General features: G+C 45.8%; 1 protein-coding gene across 1 annotated transcript in view; it reads right to left on the bottom strand.

Moving 5' to 3' along the window:
* Nucleotides 1–10,040, bottom strand: part of LOC115464202 (tau-tubulin kinase 1-like) — a 124,551-nt gene extending 114,511 nt beyond the window's left edge. The window contains exon 1 of the mRNA XM_030194593.1: nucleotides 9,910–10,040. Coding sequence (XP_030050453.1) covers nucleotides 9,910–10,017 — 108 coding nt within the window. The 5' untranslated portion in view covers nucleotides 10,018–10,040. The remainder of the gene's footprint in view (nucleotides 1–9,909) is intronic.
* Nucleotides 10,041–13,888: the final 3,848 nt, after the last annotated feature.

Genomic DNA, 13,888 nt, shown 5'->3' with positions numbered 1-13,888 from the left:
CCCCACTTCCCCCGTTTTCTATTTCTGTTGATGGCTCTCTCATTCTCCCTGTCTCCTCAGCTCGAAAACCTTGGGGTCATCTTTGACTCTTCTCTCTCCTTCTCTGCTCATATCCAGCAGATTGCCAAGACCTGTCGTTTCTTTCTTTACAACATCCGTAACTCCGCCCCTTTCTTTCCGAGCACTCTACCAAAACCCTCATCCACACCCTTGTCACCTCTCGTTTAGACTACTGCAATCTGCTTCTTGCTGGCCTCCCACTTAGTCACCTCTCCCCTCTCCAGTCGGTTCAAAACTCTGCTGCCAGTCTCATCTTCCGCCAGGGTCGCTTTACTCATACTACCCCTCTCCTCAAGACCCTTCACTGGCTCCCTATCCGTTTTCGCATCCTGTTCAAACTTCTTCTACTAACCTATAAATGTACTCACTCTGCTGCTCCCCAGTATCTCTCCACACTCGTCCATCCCTACACCCCTTCCCGTGCACTCCGCTCCATGGATAAATCCTTCTTATCTGTTCCCTTCTCCACTACTGCCAACTCCAGACTTCGCGCCTTCTGTCTCGCTGCACCCTACGCCTGGAATAAATTTCCTGAGCCCCTACGTCTTGCCCCATCCTTGGCCACCTTTAAATCTAGACTGAAAGCCCACCTCTTTAACATTGCTTTTGACTCGTAACCACTTGTAACCACTCGCCTCCACCTACCCTCCTCTCTTCCTTCCCGTTCACATTAATTGATTTGATTTGCTTACTTTATTTATTTTTTTGTCTATTAGATTGTAAGCTCTTTGAGCAGGGACTGTCTTTCTTCTATGTTTGTGCAGCGCTGCGTATGCCTTGTAGCGCTATAGAAATGCTAAATAGTAGTAGTAGTAGTAGTTACTTGCTGAGCACTGGTTACCAAATCTCAAACCGCATTCCTTTCAAAACCTTGGTCATAAAACACCAGGTTTATTATTCTGTTGCCCCCATTTCCTTGATCATTTCTTGCTTCCTTACAAGCCTATTTGCACTCTTAGGTTGTCTCAGCATAATCTTTTGGTTGTCCCACTACCCTCATCTATACTTTAAGACTGTACTTGACTGTCACATTTTAGTAATTTTGCCTCCACTTTGCAGAACCAACAGCCACACTGAGATATCCGTCAAGAAATGTAAAAGATCTTTGAAAACTTACTAACTTCCTTAGATTTCCTCTGATCATTTGTCTTAGCTTTGCTATCCAGCTTATTTTTGATAGAGAAAAACGCCTATAGTGCGACCTAAATCGGGAGATAGATGTTTGTCTCGCAAAGGCGCCCAAAATCGGTGTAATCGAAAGCCGATTTTGGGCGTTTCCAACTGCACTCCATCGCGGAAACGAATAAAGTTGACGGGGGCGTGTCGGAGGCGTGGTGGAGGCGGAACTGGGGGCGTGGTTATCAGCCGAGGAGAGATGGGCGTCTTTAGCTGATAATCGAAAAAAAAAAAGAGGCGTTTTTACCGTGATTTTGGGTCACTTTTTTTGGACCCTTTTTTTTCATGAACAAGTCCCAAAAAAGTGCCCCAACTGCCCAGATGACCACTGGAGGGAATCGGGGATGACCTCCCCGGACTCCCCCAGTGGTCACTAACCCCCTCCCACCAAAAAAAAAAACCCACTTTAAAAACTTTTTTCCAAGCCTGTATGAATGCCATACCCACCTCCATGACAGCAGAATGTGTTCGATCCTGTCACAGCCTTTCCCTGGGTCAGATGTGGCTCTCGGGTGCACTACAGGGTCACATCAGCATTGCATTGTGGTGGGTGTAGGGTATTGGGCTCCGTGATTTCATTAGCTTGTGTTACAGTCTCACAATGTTGGTAGTTGGTAGGCTCTTCTCCCATGGTGCTTTTCCCCCTGCCTACTAGGTCAGAGTGTGCCCTGTTGTGTTACAGTCTCACAATGTTGGTAGTTGGTAGGCTCTTCTCCCATGGTGCTTTTCCCCCTGCCTACTAGGTCAGAGTGTGCCCTGTTGTGTTTCCTGTTGTAGTCCATGCGGTAGTGGCCATTTTTGTAAGCCAGTTTTAGTTCCCTTTCCTGTGTTAGCCACGTTAGACAACTTAGTTCTTCCATTGAATGTGGCTGAATGAGGGCATTGTACAGCATTCTGCCAGTTCTGACCTACTGCTCATCTCAGTACCAGGGAGACTCGTTGCCAGTGGGGCACAACCTCTGATCTGCAGTTAACTGTGAGTAAAGGCAGTTATTCCAATAAAGGACGTTTTCGTAGAGATTAGTCTTCAGGTGTCAACTGGTGTGCCAAGGTTATATAGCAGCAACCAGTCCTAGAGGCCTGCGTGTATGCAGGTCCCTGGAGCACTTTAGTGGGTACCACAGTGCACTTTAGCCAGGTGGCCCCAGGCCCATCCCCCCACCCCACCTGTAACACTTGTGCTGGTAAATGGGAGGCCTCCAAAACCCACTGTACCCACATGTAGGTGCCCCCTTCACCCCTAAGAGCTATGGTAGTGTTGTACATTTGTGAGTTTGGGGGAGGGGGGTTGGGTGTTCAGCACCCTTGGTAAGGGAGCTATGCATGTGGGAGCTTTTTCTGAAGTCCACCGCACTGACGTAGGGTGCCCAGTTGGTGTCCTGGCATATCAGGGGGGCGAGTGTACTACGAATCGTGGCCCCTCCCACGACCAAATGGCTTGGATTAGGACGTTTTTGAGCCGGGCGTTTTTAGTTTCCATTATCGCTAAAAAAACCAAACGCCCAGCTCAAAAACGTCCATTTTTTTCGAAAATACGGTTCGGCCCGCCCCTTCACGGACCCGATCTTTGAGATAAACGCCCATGGAGATAGGCGTTTCCGTTCGATTATGCCCCTCCACGTGTACTTGCCATTTCGCCGCTGATCCTGGCATATCTTGTTTTATTTGTGGCTCCCCTTCCAAACTTTCTGTATCTTAGGTAGTGAATTAATCATGCTTTTATCATTTAGATTATTTTTACCTGTTGTAATTTAGGCCTCCTTATGCAAGTTTCTCTGATTTTCCCCCATAATAGAGCAATAAGTAATTTAAAGGTGGAGGAGTGGCCTAGTGGTTAGGGTGGTGGACTTTGGTCCTGTGGAACTGAGGAACTGAGTTCGATTCCCACTTCAGGCACAGGCAGCTCCTTGTGACTCTGGGCAAGTCACTTAACCCTCCATTGCCCCATGTAAGCCGCATTGAGCCTGCCATGAGTGGGAAAGCGCGGGGTACAAATGTAACAAAAATAAATAAAAATAAATAAATACATAAAATAAAAGACAAACTGTGAATTAATAAGAAACAGTTCCAATAATATCCCATGTGACCAAATTGTCATCATGGATTGTGGGATTATGATATAAAGCATGAATTGTATCCTTATTTATAAATGACTTTTATTGATCAAATCAACTTGTTCAGCTTTTTACACTGTCATCCCTATCCCTTAACTTCTCTTCCCCCATCCTTCCCCACAGAAATAACAGCTTGTACAATATATTAAACAAAGAGTGTATAGTAGTATATCAGACTGAAACTCTACCCCCCCCCATACTTCCAGTGAATCCGGTTTGTTAAAGTGCCTTTAAAAAATTCAAACTTAAAACCAACCAATTGCAAGCTATTTAGCCATCTATCCCCCCCTTCAATTCGTTCAGAACGCTGCCGCACGTCTTATATTCCGCCAGAACCGATATACTCATATCACCCCTCTCCTTAAGTCACTTCACTGGCTTCCGATCAGATACCGCATTCAATTCAAGCTTCTACTCCTTACCTACAAATGCACCCGGTCTGCGGCTCCTCACTACCTCTCTACCCTCATCTCCCCCTATGTTCCCGCCCGTAACCTCTGCTCACAGGACAAATCCCTCCTTTCAGTACCCTTCTCCACCACTGCCAACTCCAGGCTCCGCTCATTCTGCCTTGCCGCACCCTACGCTTGGAACAATCTTCCTCAACCCCTACGCCAAGCCCCCTCCCTACCCATCTTCAAATCTCTGCTTAAAACTCACCTCTTCAATGCTACCTTCGGCGCCTAACCTTTCGAGAAATATAGTATGCCCTATCAGATTGACTCTACACTTGTCTTTTAGACTGTACACTTGTCTTTAGATTGTACTCCTGTCTTTTAGATTGTAAGCTCCTTGAGCAGGGACTGTCCTTCCATGTTAAATTGTACAGCGCTGCGTAACCCTAGTAGCGCTTTAGAAATGTTAAGTAGTAACATAGTAGATGACGGCAGAAAAAGACCTGCATGGTCCATCCAGTCTGCCCAAGATAAACTCATGTGTATACCTTACCTTGATTAGTACCTGTCTTTCTCAGGGCACAGACCGTATAAGTCTGCCCAGCAGTTTTTCCCGCCTCCCATCACCGGCTCTGGCACAGACCATATAAGTCTGCCCTCCCCTATTCTCGCCTCCGAACCACCAAACCCTCTTCCCCCCACCTGCTCCACCACCCAATTTTAGCTAAGCTTCTGAGGATCCATTCCTTCTGCACAGGATTCCTTTATGCATATCCCACGCATGTTTGAATTCTGTTACCGTTTTCATCTCCACCACCTCCCGCGGGAGGGCATTCGAAGCATCCACCACCCTCTCCGTGAAAAAATACTTCCTGACATCTTTCCTGAGTCTGCCCCCCTTCAATCTCATTTCATGTCCTCTCGTTCTACCACCTTCCCATCTCCGGAAAAGATTCGTTTGCGGATTAATATATTAATTAATATATTAATACTAGTAAAAAAGGCCCGTTTCTGTTAGAAATGAAACGGGCGCTAGCAAGGTTTTCCTTGGAGTGTATGTTTCAGAAAGAGCGTGTGTGAGAGATGGAGCGTGTGTGTCAGAGAGAGAATGTAAGAGAGAGAGAGACAGAGTGTATGTGTTTGTGCGAGAGAGAGAGAGAGAGTGTGTGAGAGACAGTGTTTGTGTTTTTGTGTGACACTGTGTGAGAGAGAGGGACAAAGACAGTGAGTGTGACAGTGTATGTGGCAGACAGAGAATGAGTGACTGCGTGTGTGGTGTGAGGAACCCCCTCACCCCCTCCCTCTCCCCTGCCCCCCTGCAGCCACCCATGCCCATCAACTCTCCTCTCCCCCTGCTGCGTCCTTCCTGTCTCCCCTGCTCCCCCTGCAGCCACCCATGTGGTCTCAGGCCCCCCCTCAGCATCTCTCCTGTCCCCCTGCAGGCACGCTTGTGCAGCATCCCTCCTCTATCCACTGTCCCCCCTGCAGCCAGCCATGTCCAGCGACCCTTCTGTCCCCCTGCCCCCCCCTGCAGCTACCCATGTCCAGCGACCCTCCTCTCCTGTGCAGCCACCCATGTCTGAGGACACTCCTCTCCTTTTTCCCTGTTCCTCCCCTGTGGCCAGCCATGTCCATCGACCCACCTGTCCCCCCTGATGACCACCAACCCTTCTGTCCCCCTGCCCGCCCTGCAGTGTCCGTCCTGTATCCCCTGTCCCCCTTGCAGGCACCCATGTAGTGTGTGTGGAGCCCCATCCCTATCTCCCTGTTCCCTGCCCCCCCCTGCAGCCACCCATGTGCAGCGACCCTCCCCTCCCCCTGCTTCCTTCCAGCCACCCATGTCCAGCGAGACCCCCCCTTCCCTCCCCAGCCGGCGCAGCACCCAAAGAAAGCCCCTTGTCCCCCCCCCTTCGCGCATCACCCGACCCCCCCACCGTAGCACATCACCAAGCCCCTCCCCCCTCATCAACCCCCTCGCCACCCACAACCGCTAATACAAACTGTGTCCGGCGGCTGCTGCTTCTGCTATTCAGTAGCAGCAGCCCGTACATAAAGAAAACCAAAAAAAAAAAATCCTCCTAAAACGCACCTCCGTTGAGAAGCATCTCACATTGGCTGATGTCTCTGCAGCCGCTCCTCCTCTCCCCTCTGACGTCTCGGCGTTTCTCCGGGGTCTTCCGGCAGGGGCACTGACGTTGAGGGGAGAGGAGGAGCAGCTGCAGAGACGTCAGCCAATGTGAGATGGTTCTCCACGGAGGTGCGTTTTAGGAGGTTGTTTTTTGTTTGTTTGTTTTCTTTATGTACGGGCTGCTGCTGAATAGAAGCAGCAGCAGCCGCCGGACAGAGTTTATATTAGCGGTCGCGGGTGGCAAGGCGGTCGATGTGGGGGGAGGGCTTGGTGAAGCGGCGGGGGAGGGGTTGGGTGATGCGGCGAGGAGGGAAGGGGGGTAGGGGCTTTCTGATGCCCCGTTGCACGGGTTGTTGTGGCGATGCGGCGGGGAGGCACTTAGAGGTGCACCGTTGAGGCTGTGTGTGTGTGTGTTTGTGTTTGTTTGTGTGTGTGTGTATGTGTGTTTGTTTGTTTTTGTGTGTTTGTGTTTCTGTGTGTGTGTTTTTGTGTGTTTATGTGTGTGTGTTTATGTGTCTGTGTGTGTGTTTGGTTGTTTGTGTGTGTGTTTGCGTGTGTGCGCGTTTGTGTGTGTGTTTGCGTGTGTGTGTTTGCGTGTGTGTGTTTGTTTGTGTGTGTGTGCGCGTTTGTGTGTGTGTTTGCGTGTGTGCGTTTGTTTGTGTGTGTTTGTGTGTGTGTGCGTTTGTTTGTGTGTGTTTGCGTGTGTGTGTGTGTGTTTGTGTGTGTGTGTTTATGTGTGTGTGTTTGTGTGTGTGCGCGTTTGTGTTTATGTGTGTGTGTGTGCGCGTTTGTGTGTGTGTTTGCGTGTGTGCGTTTGTTTGTGTGTGTTTGCGTGTGTGCGCGTTTGTTTGTGTGTGTGCGTTTGTTTGTGTGTGTTTGCGTGTGTGTGCGTTTGCGTGTGTGTGCGTTTGTTTGTGTGTGTTTGCGTGTGTGTGTGCGTTTGCGTGTGTGTGTGCGTTTGTGTGTTTGCGTGTGTGTGTGCGTTTGTGTGTGTGTGCGTGTTTGTGAGTGTGTGTGTTTGTGTGTGTTTACGTGTGTGTGTGTGTGTTTACGTGTGTGTGTGTTTATGTGTGTGTGTTTGTGTGTGTGTGCGTGTTTGTGTGTGTGTTTATGTGTTTGCGTGTTTGTGTGTGTGTTTATGTGTGTGTGTTTGCGTGTTTGTGTGTGTGCGTTCATTTGTGTGTGTGTTCATTTGTGTGTGTGTGTGTTTGTGTGTGTTTATGTGTGTGTGTGTGTGTGTGTGTGTTTATGTGTGTGTTTGTGTGTGTTTATGTGTGTGCGTGTGTTTGCATGTGTTTATGTGTGTGTGTGTGTTTGCGTGTGTGTTTATGTGTGTGTGTGTGTGTTTGCGTGTGTGTTTATGTGTGTGTGTGTTTGCGTGTGTGTTTATGTGTATGTGTGTTTGTGTGTGTTTGCATTTCTGTGTGTGTTTGCGTGTGTGTTTGTGTGTGTTTATATGTGTGTGTGTGTGTGTTTATGTGTATGTGTGTGTTTATGTGTGTGTGTGTTTGCGTTTCTGTGTGTATTTGCGTGTGTGTTTGTGTGTGTTTATATGTGTGTGTGTTTGTGTGTGTGTTTATGTGTATGTGTGTGTTTATGTGTGTGTGTGTTTGCGTTTCTGTGTGTGTTTGCGTGTGTGTTTATGTGTATGTGTGTTTATGTGTGTGTGTGTTTGCGTGTGTGTTTGCGTTTGTGTGCGTGTGTGTATGTGTGTGTTTGCGTGTGTGTTTGCGTTTCTGTGTGTGTTTGCGTTTGTGTGCGTGTGTGTATGTGTGTGTGTATGTGTATGTTTGTGTGTGTGTATGTGTGTATGTGTGTGTGTTTTGTGTGTGTGTGTGTGGGGGGGGGGGTTGCAGGTGGCTTTTGTGGTCGTGTGGTTGGGGAGATTTCCAGCAGTCTGTAGCGATTCCTAGGCAGGGGGAGGAGTACGGAAACACTCCCCCTTGCCTGGGTCGTTGTTTGTTGGAGGGGGTTGCCAGTTGGGAGGGGTGCCTTTATGGATCCCTTTACTCTCTGTGTTCCGCCCTCGAGGGCGGGGCAGAGAGACATGGTGAGTTGGATGGCTTCACCACCATGAACTTACGAACTGTTTAGGGATTTGCAGATGGCTTCAGCAGGTTGTCTTCAGAATGTTGAGGTAGCGTTTTATGTACAGATGGGGCGTGGCTGAGGGCGGGTCTATGAGTGAGGGTGACTGGTCCTAGCCTATGAAGACTACAGGATTTTTGTGCTTCTCTGCCTTGGAGTGAGCTTCAGAACGTTCAAGGTGGGATTTATTAATATAGATAGTAGTAGTAGTAGTATATTGAATGGATCAGGTAGTTTGCATTTCTCCTTTCCTAATCCTTTCCCCTTCCTCTTTTTTTCCCATAATCACCCCCGCCCAAGAAAATAAAGTTGAATTCCACCTAACACAAGGAGGATTTTACTCTGATAATCTCTCGTGATATGAACTGCATCCTTATAAAAAATATCTCTCTATATAAAAGGCAAAACCAACGTTCTATGAAGCCTCCAGCCGGAAGTGTGAAGGGGGCGAGATATCCGGTTTCCCTATGAGTGTCTGCCCCGCCCTCTCTGTAACACAGTCAGTGAAGGAAAACAGCAGAGCACGAAATCAAATCTCTGGCTCTGTAACAGTGAAGGACTCAGAGAGGGGAGGGGAGAGAGGCCAGAGGGCAGGGACACACACACTCCCACATGCACACAGAAGAAAACATTGCTAGCCCCCGTTTCATTTGCATCAGAAACGGGGCTTTTTTTACTAGTAATACCATATTTATCCAGTACCGCATACAAAAAAGAAAATCCTACTCTGTCAATGTTTTTTCCACATCAATGTTGATCAGCAGAGAAGGCATTTTCTGATGTTTGACCACCACAAAGCATGTCAATATTATCCAAACTTTTCTAACCGCAAATCTACTTTGAACAAATCTACCCTGTGGGTCTGCAATATAGGGTGGAAGGACCCATGAAAGAATCTTCACTAATAATTTGGCCATGTAATTTAAAAGTGAAATTGGGCAATAGGATTCTATCACTGTAGGATCTTTCCCAGGCTTTGGTATCACTATGATCTGAGAAATCTTTAATGAGTCTGGCAAACACTGGGTTCTAATAATATATTAAACATTACAGTAAGAGGTGTTGCACTGAGTCTTTCAAAATTTTATAGAATTCTCCATGGAACCTGGCAGGGCCCAGAGCCTTACATAATGGACTCTGATGAATTGCCCAGACACTTCCTCTGCAATAACTGATACATTAACTATGGCCTTCTATTTGCAGTAATTCTATGCTAGACATGTATGTGTCGTTATCTAGACTATTGGATTCAGATGGAAAACGTAATTGCTGAAAATATTCCCTAAATATATTAATAGCCATATCACCTGTATGTACCAGCTCTTCCTATTTTGTTCTATAGTCTTGTATACCATCCGTTACTCCACAAAAGAATTCACAGTGGTTAACATGCAAAGAGACATACATCAGAGGAATTTCCACATAGATAGAACCTAATTATAGTATAAACAAAGCTAAATTAATTTTAGATAGAACAAACCATTATTTACTAAAAAAAACCAAATAGGTTTTTAAACCCTAAAAGATACGTATGATGATAAACCTTTCAATGACATAGGCAGTTCATTCCAAATTTGCGCTCCATAAAAATGGAAACAACCTTCAGAAATTGACTAACATTTTTTTAAGACAGAATAGCTGTCCGTCTTGTCATTTAACATATTTATCTTTTTAGGACCAACTTAATGCATTTTTTTACTAGCTTTCAGAGGCCAAAACCTTCCTTCCATAGAGCAGGACAATATACCATAACAGTAGTATCCACAAAAAATATACATGAAATGTGGTACATGCAAATCACATGCATGTTCACTGGAGATACCCTGAACAACTGATTGGAAGGGTCATCTAAGGACAGGTATGGAAACCACTGGTCTAAAATACTACAGCTGGACATTGATGCTCCTTCCTGAGACAAATGGAGAATAAGAATATTAGATATACTTACCACTTTCCATCGGTCCTTGACCACATAGTTGACCGGCAGAATGTCAGCCTGTTCTCCTCCCCCACTCATGTTTGTCTCCTCCCTGACAGCAGATGCCAGGCACTGCATTTGCCAGCCAGACAAGATTTTGTTAGTACTTGATTTAAATGAGCCATTTATCTAGTGGGAAATGGTAAAAAAAAGAAAAGAAAAAAGAACAGTTAATGAATTGTATATTATTTACAGCAGGCTAACAAACAATGCCGGTTAGAGCTACCTTAAAAGGTTAAAATAAAAGCTCTGGGTAAAAAATGGCCATGACAAATTTCAGTCAAATACAGAACAGGTCTTTCCTCTTGATCTCCCTATTTGCTCCTCAGTTGCCTTCACACACACACAGACAACAACAACAAAAAAGTTTAAAAGTACATTAAAAAAAAAAAGCAATGTACAGAGCTGGAAAGGTGGTCACATACTGGTCACACCATGTAGGATTAAATGCCCTCAGTGCTCTTTCCATTGCTGGAAAACTAAAGGAGACAGAGGAGGAGAGGCTAAAGTCAGCAATCTTCATGTTATCTGGACAACTACAGAAATACTACAGGCAAACACAAAAGAAAACACTTGCTGTATGAAAATCTGGGCTCAAAGTTCTAAAGGGTTTGTTTTTTCTCTATTTTTTTTAAGCAGAACATAGCCCAACCCAAATATGTTTCTAGGGATCAGTGCATACCTTCAAACAAAAGTCTGACTGACGAAAGAAGGAAAAATTCTAGACTTGGTCCATAGTGGAGCGCATGCTCTGGTGAGGGATGTTATGGTACTGGGCCCGGCCGCTTGATAACAGTGACCATAATATGATCAGTTTTGATATCGACCTTGAAGTAACTGTACACAGAAAGTCAAATACGTTAGCGTTTAACTTTAAAAAAGGAGATTATGATAAAATGAGAAGAACGATAAAAAAAAAAAACTTAGGGGGGCAACTGAGAGAGTAAAAGCTGTACAATAGGCGTGGACGCTGTTCAAAAATACCATCCTGGAGGCCCAGGCGATACATATTCCGCGAATTAGAAAAGAAAGACGGAACTCCAAAAGACAGCCAGCCTGGTTGAAAAGTGAGGTGAAGGAAGCTATTAGGGCTAAAAGAAATGCCTTCAGAAAATGGAAGAAGGAACCGTCTGAAAATAACAAGAAGCAGCATAAGGAGTGTCAAAGCAAATGTAAGGCGCAGATAAAGAAGGCCAAGAGGGATTACGAAAAAAAGATAGCATTAGAGGCAAAAAAGCATAGTAAAATTTTTTTCGGTATATTAAAAGCAGGAAGCCGGCAAAAGAATCGGTTGGGCCGCTGGATGACCGAGGGGTAAAAGGGGCGATCAAGGAAGACAAAGACGTAGCGGAGAGACTGAATGAATTCTTTACTTCGGTCTTCACCGAGGAAGATTTGGGTGGGATACCGGTATCGGAAATGGTATTTCAAGCGGACGAGTCGGAGAAACTTACTGACTTCACGGTAAACCTGGAGGACGTAATGGGGCAGTTCAGCAAACTGAAGAGTAGCAAATCTCCTGGACCGGATGGTATTCATCCTAGAGTACTGATAGAACTGAAAAATGAGCTTGCGGAGCTACTGCTAGTGATATGCAACTTATCCTTAAAATCGAGCGTGGTACCGGATGATTGGAGGGTGGCCAATGTAACGCCCATTTTTAAAAAAGGCTCCAGGGGAGATCCGGGAAATTATAGACAGGTGAGTCTGACGCCGGTGCCGGGGAAAATCGTAGAGGCTATTATTAAAAACAAAATTACAGAGCACATCCGAGGACATGGATTACTGAGACCGAGTCAGCACGGCTTTTGTGTGGGCAAATCTTGCCTGACCAATTTACTTCAATTCTTTGAAGGAGTAAACAAACATGTGGACAAAGGGGAGCCGGTTGATATTGTGTATCTGGATTTTCAAAAGGCGTTTGACAAGGTACCTCATGAAAGGCTAAAGAGGAAATTGGAGAGTCATGGGATAGGAGGAAATGTCCCATTGTGGATTAAAAACTGGTTGAAGGATAGGAAACAGAGTGGGGTTAAATGGGCAGTATTCACAATGGAGAAGGGTAGTTAGTGGGGTTCCTCAGGGGTCTGTGCTAGGACCGCTGCTTTTTAATATATTTATAAATGATTTAGAGATGGGAGTAACTAGCGAGGTAACATAGTAACATAGTAGATGATGGCAGAAAAAGACCTGCATGGTCCATCCAGTCTGCCCAAGTAATTAAATATGCTGATGACACAAAGTTATTCAAAGTCGTTAACTCGCGACAGGATTGTGAAAAATTACAAGAGGACCTTACGAGACTGGGAGACTAGGCGGCTAAATGGCAGATGATGTTTAATGTGAGCAAGTGCAAGGTGATGCATGTGGGAAAAAAGAACCCGAATTATAGCTACGTCATGCAAGGTTCCACGTTAGGAGTTACGGACCAAGAAAGGGATCTGGGTGTCGTCGTCGATAACACACTGAAACCTTCTGCTCAGTGTGCTGCTGCGGCTAGGAAAGCGAATAGAATGTTGGGTATTATTAGGAAAGGTATGGAAAACAGGTGTGAGGATGTTATAATGCCGTTGTATCGCTCCATGGTGCGACCGCACCTTGAGTATTGTGTTCAATTCTGGTCGCCGCATCTCAAGAAAGATATAGTAGAATTGAAAAAGGTGCAGCGAAGGGTGACTAAAATGATAGCGGGGATGGGACGACTTCCCTATGAAGAAAGACTAAGGAGGCTAGGGCTATTCAGCTTGGAGAAGAGACGGCTGAGGGGAGACATGACAGAGGTATATAAAATAATGAGTGGAGTGGAACAGATGGATGTGAAGCGTCTGTTCACGCTTTCCAAAAATACTAGGACTAGGGGGCATGCGATTAAACTACAGTGTAGTAAATTTAAAACAAATCGGAGAAAATTTTTCTTCACCCAACGGAGCCAGCGGGAGGGGGGAGAAAAGGAGGGACCTGGCGCCACCAGGTTTGCACTTGCTCAAGAAGAGCCCTCAACCCCAGGTACTCAACAAAACCTAAAAATTAGGCTTGGAGACCTAGCCAGAGCTGCTGCTGTGTGTGACCACCACCTGCTGAGATAGAGAACATACTGAGGAGTTTCCGGCAGCACATGACCACATATAGGGAGGCAAAAGGATTGCTCTCTATCTCCACCTGCTGGTAGATGGACACAACCCACCAGTCTATGGATTGATCAACATGATGATATGGAACGTGTAATTAAACTCTGGAATTCATTGCCGGAAAATGTGGTGAAGGCGGTTAGCTTAGCAGAGTTTAAAAAGGGGTTGGACGGTTTCCTAAAAGACAATGCCATAAACCGCTACTAAACGGACTTGGAAAAATCCAAAATCCCAGAAATAACATGTATAGAATATTTGTACGTTTGGGAAGCTTGCCAGGTGCCCTTGGCCTGGATTGACCGCTGTCGTGGACAAGATGTTGGGCTCGATGGACCCTTGGTCTTTTCCCAGTATGGCATTACTTATGTACTTATGACTGGGAGATCCAAGGTCATAAATACATTAAGTAGAAATAAAATGAAAGCATGACCTGCTCCAGAACAGCTGAAAAGTTCCAATAACAGTATTAACCATATGCACTTATCATTGGATTCTGTATGACTCTCTCATGTTATTCCTGAGGCTTATGGGACATGCAGTGAAGTGTTGCATAGGCTGAGGGCTTCTATCCATGTAGTCACTATTCTAAAGCACACTGATCAGTTTGGGTTTCGGGAGCTTTTCCTTGTCACTGCCTCTATAGCACTACTACTACTACTACTAAACACTTCTAAAGCGCTACTGGGGTTACGCAGCACTGTACAGTTTAACAAAGAAAGACAGTCCCTGCTCAAAGGAGCTTACAATCTAATGGACAAAATGTGTAAGCAATCAAATTGGGGCAGACTAGATTTCCTGAATAGAGGTATAATGGTTAGGTG

This window comes from Microcaecilia unicolor, chromosome 3, assembly GCF_901765095.1.
Source record: "Microcaecilia unicolor chromosome 3, aMicUni1.1, whole genome shotgun sequence".
Classification (NCBI taxonomy): Eukaryota; Metazoa; Chordata; class Amphibia; order Gymnophiona; family Siphonopidae; genus Microcaecilia; species Microcaecilia unicolor.
The sequence above is the reverse complement of the archived record's forward strand: the minus strand, read 5'-3'. Positions and strand labels throughout refer to the sequence as shown.